Genomic DNA, 7743 nt, shown 5'->3' with positions numbered 1-7743 from the left:
ACATATACCGAGGTTCTGGGTTCAAGTCCCAGGATTGGCCGATAAGAAGTTATTGGGTTTTCCTATAGATAATAAATTATCCGTAACAGCCCGTCAGTATCAACAGCAGTCTGGTATTTAAACGTTTGTACGCTCTCGTACCTCGAAAAACACAGCACACAAAATGCGTTGTTTACACGGCTTAACTTTTTCCGGTTATCGGTTATACTTTTGTCGGATTTGTCGTCCCATCAGGTTATGTTAAATCAAGTTCTGGTTCACCTTGGTATAAATACTATTTATCATAGTGAACAATACGGCTTCAATAGGGGTCGTTCAACAACTGACGCTGGAATGGCACTACTTCGACATATATACGATACATGGGAAAACTCACAGAATACTATCGGCTTTTGTTCTGTAATTTATCCAAAGCATTTGATTGATTAGAGCATTAAACCATTTTGTACAACGTTACGTACATTACGGTGTTAATGGTAAAGCTTTTGATCTCATTGCTTCATATTTGAATCCAAGAATTCAACAGGTGTCTAATAATGGAATAAAGTCTTCTGGATCTGTACTAAGAATGGGCGTTCCACAAGAATCAATTTTGGGTCCTTTACTATTTTTGTTATATATAAATGATTTTCCTTTTTATTTTAAAGGTATTTGTGATATTGTATTGTTTACTGATGATACCTCATTACTTTTTTAAGTTGACAGGTAAAATCTTAATTATGATGATGTAAACAAGGTATTATTACTGATACAAAGTTGGTTTGCAAAATATAATTTAGTTCTTAATGCTGAAAATACAAAATGCATACTGTTTGCGTTATGTAATGAAAGAAGGCAAAATTACAATTGCTTTGAACGAGAATGATCTAAATATGACCGATACTACAGTACTCCTAGGAATCACTTTAGATTCAAAACTTCAGTGGATTCCTCATATATCGTCCCTGTGAGGACAGCTCCGCAGCATACGCGGTTAGAAAATTTAAACAACTAATTGATGTTGATATTGCCCGATTAGTATACTTTTCTTATTTTCATATCATTATATATTTATTACACGAGGAGGAAAGGTAAATTAATAACACCTAGTTTCCGACTTCGCAAAGTTAATACATTCTTCCTGGGACACGGTATTCGTTTTTATAATAAGATTCCATAGCTATCTTTAACTTGCCCTATTAAAAAATTTAAAACTCATATATAAATTATTACTCAATACAAGATTTATTGACTTCTAGGCAGGATATATAAAAATAATTGTTGTTTATTGATATACTCTGTACCTAATTAAAATGGTGGAAAAGAGTAACTACTGAGTTCCTTGCCGGTGCTTCTCAGTATAATCTACTTTCCGAAATAAAAGACAAGCTATAAAATAACATACTAATTTAAAAAATAAGTTCTCTTTTAATGCTTATGAAATAATTCTTATGGTCACGTACAGACAATTATGGTTAACCTTTAACCGCAACGAATCTGGTTACGAGTGTGCTACATAATTGAATAATTATATAATATACATATAAACCTACTTTGTACAGGAAGTTAGGTACCGTAACCTTACAACATTTTTTTTTACTTTTTAACCTTAACGTACCTAATATAAATAATGATTACAATTTTAAAATAAATAACATTTTAGTTTAATAATTTACGAGGCTTTTATTTCTTATTAAGATAATTTGTTTTTTTAAATTTTTTCGAACATTAGTTCGAAGGCTAAACTATGAAGCAAAATGACAATCAAAAAAGTCAAAAAACACATTTTATGGTTGCATTTTTCACGATGTAGACACGACATGCGTTTAATATTAATATTAAGTATAAATTAGCGTCTAGTCCATGACAGCAATAGTACATTTCGTATGTATATAAAAAAAAAATGTAAACTTATATGGATTAATAAAAAGGTACATGACATTCAATTGAGTGAAATGTATGTAATGTTATTGTATGCTTATTTAAATCACTTAAAGTTCTAGTTATACTATAACATATTTAAACAAGTGTTCTATTATATTTGATGGCACATCTGTACGAAGCATCAAGCTTGCTTTGTTACTGGCACTCTAGAGGAACATCGGTAGCAAAGCAGCCAATGATTTTGATTAATTAAGATGAATGTTTTTACTATATCCAGATGCCGTTAATTATGTATAAGTATTAATGACTTCTTAAACTGAATTAAACCTAATTTGTGAATCAAATGCTAGATCAAAATATTTTCATTTCAATTTATTCCTCATACTTAAAATACATCTTTTTTTATCTTATTTTCATGACAGTTGTTTATGGACAGTCCATTAAATTCAAAGTCAAATTATTTTTCATTATTTTCATGAGGTCTGGTAGCAATTTTTCTCAACAAATTCTAATTACATTTTGGAAGAATATTTTGAATATGGCTATTCTGTTTGATGATAAAAATCCTGTTTTATATCATTACAAATTGTATATATTTTTTATAAACATAGCAAAGGTTGGAGAATGTCAAATGGGTCCCTGCTCAGACTGTATATATTTGCAGTGAGTAAAACTTGATGAGTAAATAACATACAGACAAATTAATAACCTCCTCTTTTTTGAAGTCAATTAATAACTAAAAATTAAGACAATAACACCATGCCATTTATATTTTTAAATTAATTAAATGAAACAATTTAAAGTATTTATTTTTATATTAACAATTAAATCATAAATCTGGATGCAAATAGCTTTTAACTTTTTTATTCGAACGTTCTGCAGGTCTTGCACATAAGAGTTTGCCAAAAATACATATTATTATGTCTTTTATAAATAAATTAAAAACACTACACTTCTTAGGTATAGTAGTCACTATATTATCTTCAGATACGATTTTAAAAGTATTTTTAGTGTCCATTACACAAATTCCTTTTTTACCAACATAACTAGGACATTTAGAGCGTACGACTTCCATCATAGCACCATGAAAATCTGCTCTATAAAAACTTTGGGTAAACTGGACCCAGTTACTACTTTTTGAGTCCGGAATTTGTTCTTTTAGTTCAAGTAGTTGACTTATATATTCAGACCAAACTTTATTCAGAGCTAACATATCATTATACTGGATGCTGTTCCTCGGTATAGAATAAAAACCGAGGGCTTTCTTTTCATTCCGAGTCAAAATTTTAGACTTCTTTGTCTTCTGTTTTCCTTTTTTATCTTTACTCTTTCTTTTAGCAAGTAAGAAATCTTTCTTCAACTCTGTTTCTATACTATAACCCTCATACTTAGGCGCGTGAGTTTTCAGGAAATTGACTATTGACTGCGACGCCGCGTCTTTTATTTCTAAATTAGACATAATTAGTTATCACATGTAACTTAATAATAATGAAAAATATCATTTAATGTTTTAAATATATATTGTTTATAAAATTAACAAATTATAAAAATCCCGCATTCACGTAAATCAATTCAATTCAATTCTTAGTTTAATGGCTTTTAGTTGTGCCACAGGGCACCACGTAAATCAAAACAACAAGAAAACGACATTGTCAGTTGTCAATTGTCATGTTATGTTATAGATTTCAGTCACTCGCCCACAGATATTAAGAGAAAATAATAAATTATATGTCACTATTCCCGACCTACTGACACTGAGTTGTTTTTTTAATAAGGGTAAATCTTGACATAAAGCTAGACGGACTTAAATATATTGCTTATGAGTTATTCTTTAACAGTTTATCCATTACTGTCTTGCTTAATGAACTATTTTAAATATTAGAATTGTCAAGTGCCGAATTATTGGAATAAGTTTCAGTGCCAAATGATTAAAAAAAAAATTAACTGAAAATTGTAAACAAAAACAAATGTCACAATTCACATCATTTTTTTGATTAGAATTTTAATTAAATATACATACATGTATTATTTAATCGAATTAAATATACACAAATGTTAAATAAAATAAACATACAATCGTATTCATATTATTAATTTATTACGAGTGACATTTGAAAGGTTATTTAGCGGTTATCGTAGTATCGTAGAATTGCGCTCATGGTTTATAATGAAGCGATTTCCACTTCAATAAATTGTTAAGATATCACAGGAGTATCCATTTAATTTATTTTATAAATCATATCGAAGAAACTTTCTCGAACGTCTTGCATTATTTAAAAAATAAGCCTAAAAATTATATTTCTACATAAACATTTTTTTTTTTACTTAAAACTAGTAAAATGTTTAAAAAAGTGTCGAAAGTTAAATTAAATAATGGATTTGAAATGCCTATGATTGGTTTAGGTACATACGCGGTAAATAAAATTTTTATAAATAAATCTGTTTAAAATATAAAGTACTATATATAATTGCAATTCAATACTAATACTGCTAGCAATCAACAACATCTAGGAGCTTAAAATTCGTCCAAATAATTTCCATGCAGCTTAGAGACACTTCATACACAGTTCCCAAAGTCTTAAATATTAAAAATATTAAGATCTTAAATGAGTATTCTAAACTTTATCTTGCAGCGCAAAGCAGAACCAGGCCAGTACAGACAGGCTGTAGAATGGGGTATAGAACTTGGTTATAGACATATAGATACTGCATCTTGTTATAAAAATGAGCAAGAGGTAGGAGAAGCAATTGAAATGAAAATAAAAGACGGATTGGTTAAAAGGGAAGATTTATTTGTAACAAATAAGGTGAATATTAAATAATTATAAAACTCATTACATGAGCTATTATTGTACAATTACAATATTGTTTTTATTCTTTAAATTGTCTGTGGTGGGTGGTGACCACTTACCATCAGGTGGCTCATTTACCCGTCCACCTACCTATATGGGTTCCAATGTGGTTTCTTGTTCCAAATAACATTATTTGATGTGTTTACAATAAAATTAGAAAGACTTAAAAGGCTCATAAAATTGTATTAATTTTTAGATCTGGAATGATCATCATGCTGAAAGCGAAGTCATACCAGCCCTAAAGAATTCTTTGAAAGAAATGAAATTGGATTATTTAGATCTGTTTTTAATCCACTGGCCAGTGTCAATTGATGTAAGTATTGTTTTTAGAAGGAATTTGTAGGTGGATTAAGCTTGCTTTTGTAGTTCATTTATTTAGTAGAATTTAATATAACTATTAAAAAAATAGATTATCATCATAAGTAGTTAATTTACTCATTTAATAACAATTTTATAAATGCACTAAACAAAATTAGAACTTTTAATTCAACATTTTTAATTAATCAATAAATAAAAACAAATGTTTTTAATTATATTTGAAAAGGTATGGATTAAATTTATTTAGTGACCTATCAAAAACTTGATATAAAATATAAAATCCTAAATCAGTTTTAGGGGTTGTTCTTTAGGTTTTAGGCATAAAAAGCCTACGACCTTCCTCTTGATTAAGCTTGCTTCATACCAAATTTCATCAAGCTCAGTTCAGTGGTTTGGACGTAAAAGAGCAACAGATACACGGATTTACTTTGACATTTGTAGTATTAGTATAGATAACATAAAAATATTATTTTACAGGCAAAGGGTGAAGATACTGCAATAGATTACATAGAAACATGGAAAGGTATGGAGAAGGCAGTAAATCTTGGTCTTGTAAAATCCATAGGTGTTTCGAATTTCAACGAGGAGCAACTGAAGAGGATTCTTAAACATGCAAACATCAAACCGGTTGTTAATCAGTTTGAGGTAATATATATAACAATTTAAAATAAAATCTTTTTATTTTTTAAATATTTAGCACAGGCATTTTTGGGTTCAAGCCATGGGTGTTGTTCTTTTCTAGGCTGGAGTTTACTTGGGTTGACCGTGGCGACATATGTTTCCTACTCCAATGTTTATTTTATTATTAATTAGGAGCTGTTTTACCAATTAATGATATGATTATAATTTTTCTTTGAACCAACCATGAGACACTCTTAATTTGCTTCCCAAATTTCTTTTCACAGATAAATCCAACAATAACTCAACATAAATTAGTAGATTTATGCAAGGAGATGTCTATTATTCCAGTGGCATATACTCCACTAGGTCTTATATCTGAAGCCAGACCAGAGTTTATCGGGAAAGATGTAATTAAAACTGATCCAAAATTGGGGGCGATCGCTGAAAAATATGGCAAAAGTCGAGCACAAATTGCTTTAAGATATTTAGTAAGTATCATAATGTTAAAATACGATAAATAGATTTTATTAGTCCAAGTCATAATTCCAATCTGGGGATAATTCAAACCTCATGATATGCAGCCATATAAAATAGCTATTGAACCAATGAGGCATATTAATTGTTTATCTTGCCAATGACTTAAACTAATTTCAAAACTTTTTGTTTTTGCTGTTGAGCATTGAAGATTTTCATCTTCATCAGGAGCTAATTTGTAGTACAGAAACCGAATCAACATGCAAAATTTCAACTTTTCAGTTTTGTATTTTATACTATATAAGAAAGAAATGTTCATCACATTAATAATTCAAATTTAGAGCTGGTGCAAATGTAAAGCATAGATTTTTATATTAAAACATCATGTACTGATATAACCTCCTCCGGAATGGGCTGCATCTTCTGATATATCTATATTTATTCAATAGTTAAATAAAAATAATAATAATATTAAAGACAAAATGTCTCCTCTCTTACTCATTGAGATTTATTCAAATTTTTTTTAAATTATTTTATTTTATTATAGACTCAACGCGGCATACCCGTCCACCCGAAGTCGTTTACAAAGTCACGAATTGAGGAGAATTTGAACATCTTCGATTTTGAGTTGAATAAAGAAGAAATGAACATTATGGAAAGCTTCAATTTGAACCATAGATGTGTTCCTGGACGAGCTTTTGAAAAATATACATATTATCCATTCTAAGCTTATTTGCTGTAAATTCTATATACATTTGTTAAAAAAATTATGTATTTCTGTGATAATAAAGATACATTTTTTTTCAAAGTTGTAGTTTATTTATTGATAATATCCGCGCGCTATGAGAATTGAACTTTGTCAAAATATGTCGAAAATGACAGTTTGCGCGCGAAGGAGCATCAGCAAAGAAATTCTGAACATTGACTAACCAACTCTGACTAAACAGCCTTTTTACACTCATTAATCTAATTACTAAAATAGAGCAAAATATCGCGAGTAAAAACCCATTCTAACAAATAAGTAACCTCTTGCGAATATCGACATTACCCCTTGCGGGTATAATGCGCATGTCTCAGTTCCCAAAGGCCGCATCCTATTCTGATCGCACGTGGGTTATATTACTTTGCATTGTATAAGCTAGGCTGTGTAAGTATCATTCATTCGTCACTAATTATACCGCTAAACAGCCATTCATTGTACTCTTTAGTTATTGAGCCAGGATTATTAGACTACAAGGGATCTATATAGTTCCAAAGGCTATCTCCAATACCCTATGTAAGGATTAGTTACTAATTTGGTTACGTTGGTGAAACTGAACATTCAGGTATCACGATTGACGAGTCTTATTCTGCATTTAATTGAATTATAAATTTAAAAAAATATTGTAATTGGAAAATTTAAAAACTCCCCTCCGTTGTTATTTTTAACAAGGAAATATAACTCTTAAACAGTACACCTTAAGGTGCTAGTTTAACTACAAAATATAGTGTGCTTTGTATAAATAAAACTGAACTGTATGAAATAAAAAATCAATTTTGCTTGCCATAATTTATTGAAATGAAAACATGAAATAAATAACATTAATGTGACTTGAACACATTCAATATTTAAAAA

The 7743-nt window shown here is 29.5% G+C and overlaps 2 protein-coding genes across 2 annotated transcripts; one reads left to right on the top strand and one right to left on the bottom strand.

The window, feature by feature from the left end:
• Positions 1-2684: 2684 nt before the first annotated feature.
• Positions 2685-3433, bottom strand: LOC113395667 (ribonuclease P protein subunit p29). The gene has a single exon (XM_026633324.2). The coding sequence runs from the start codon at positions 3320-3322 to the stop codon at positions 2693-2695; it is 630 nt and encodes a 209-aa protein (XP_026489109.1). The 5' UTR covers positions 3323-3433; the 3' UTR covers positions 2685-2692.
• Positions 3434-4006: 573 nt separating this feature from the next.
• LOC113395666 (aldo-keto reductase AKR2E4-like) lies at positions 4007-6930 on the top strand. Its single transcript, XM_026633323.2, has 6 exons — positions 4007-4277; positions 4497-4670; positions 4912-5028; positions 5511-5678; positions 5939-6142; positions 6676-6930. The coding sequence occupies exons 1-6, from the start codon at positions 4203-4205 to the stop codon at positions 6853-6855; spliced, it is 918 nt and encodes a 305-aa protein (XP_026489108.2). The 5' UTR covers positions 4007-4202; the 3' UTR covers positions 6856-6930.
• The last annotated feature ends 813 nt before the right edge of the window (positions 6931-7743 follow it).

This window comes from Vanessa tameamea, chromosome 21 (genome assembly GCF_037043105.1).
Source record: "Vanessa tameamea isolate UH-Manoa-2023 chromosome 21, ilVanTame1 primary haplotype, whole genome shotgun sequence".
NCBI classification, from domain to species: Eukaryota; Metazoa; Arthropoda; class Insecta; order Lepidoptera; family Nymphalidae; genus Vanessa; species Vanessa tameamea.
This window is presented reverse-complemented; position numbering and strand designations above follow the sequence as displayed.

Excerpts from the sequence above, each read along its gene's own strand:
- LOC113395667 (XM_026633324.2), bottom strand. The coding sequence starts at position 3,322 with ATGTCTAATTTAGAAATAAAAGACGCGGCGTCGCAGTCAATAGTCAAT.
- LOC113395666 (XM_026633323.2), top strand. The coding sequence starts at position 4,203 with ATGTTTAAAAAAGTGTCGAAAGTTAAATTAAATAATGGATTTGAAATG. Across the intron at positions 4,671-4,911 it reads ATTTATTTGTAACAAATAAG|ATCTGGAATGATCATCATGC; the intron begins GTGAATATTAAA and ends ATTAATTTTTAG. Across the intron at positions 6,143-6,675 it reads AAATTGCTTTAAGATATTTA|ACTCAACGCGGCATACCCGT; the intron begins GTAAGTATCATA and ends ATTTTATTATAG.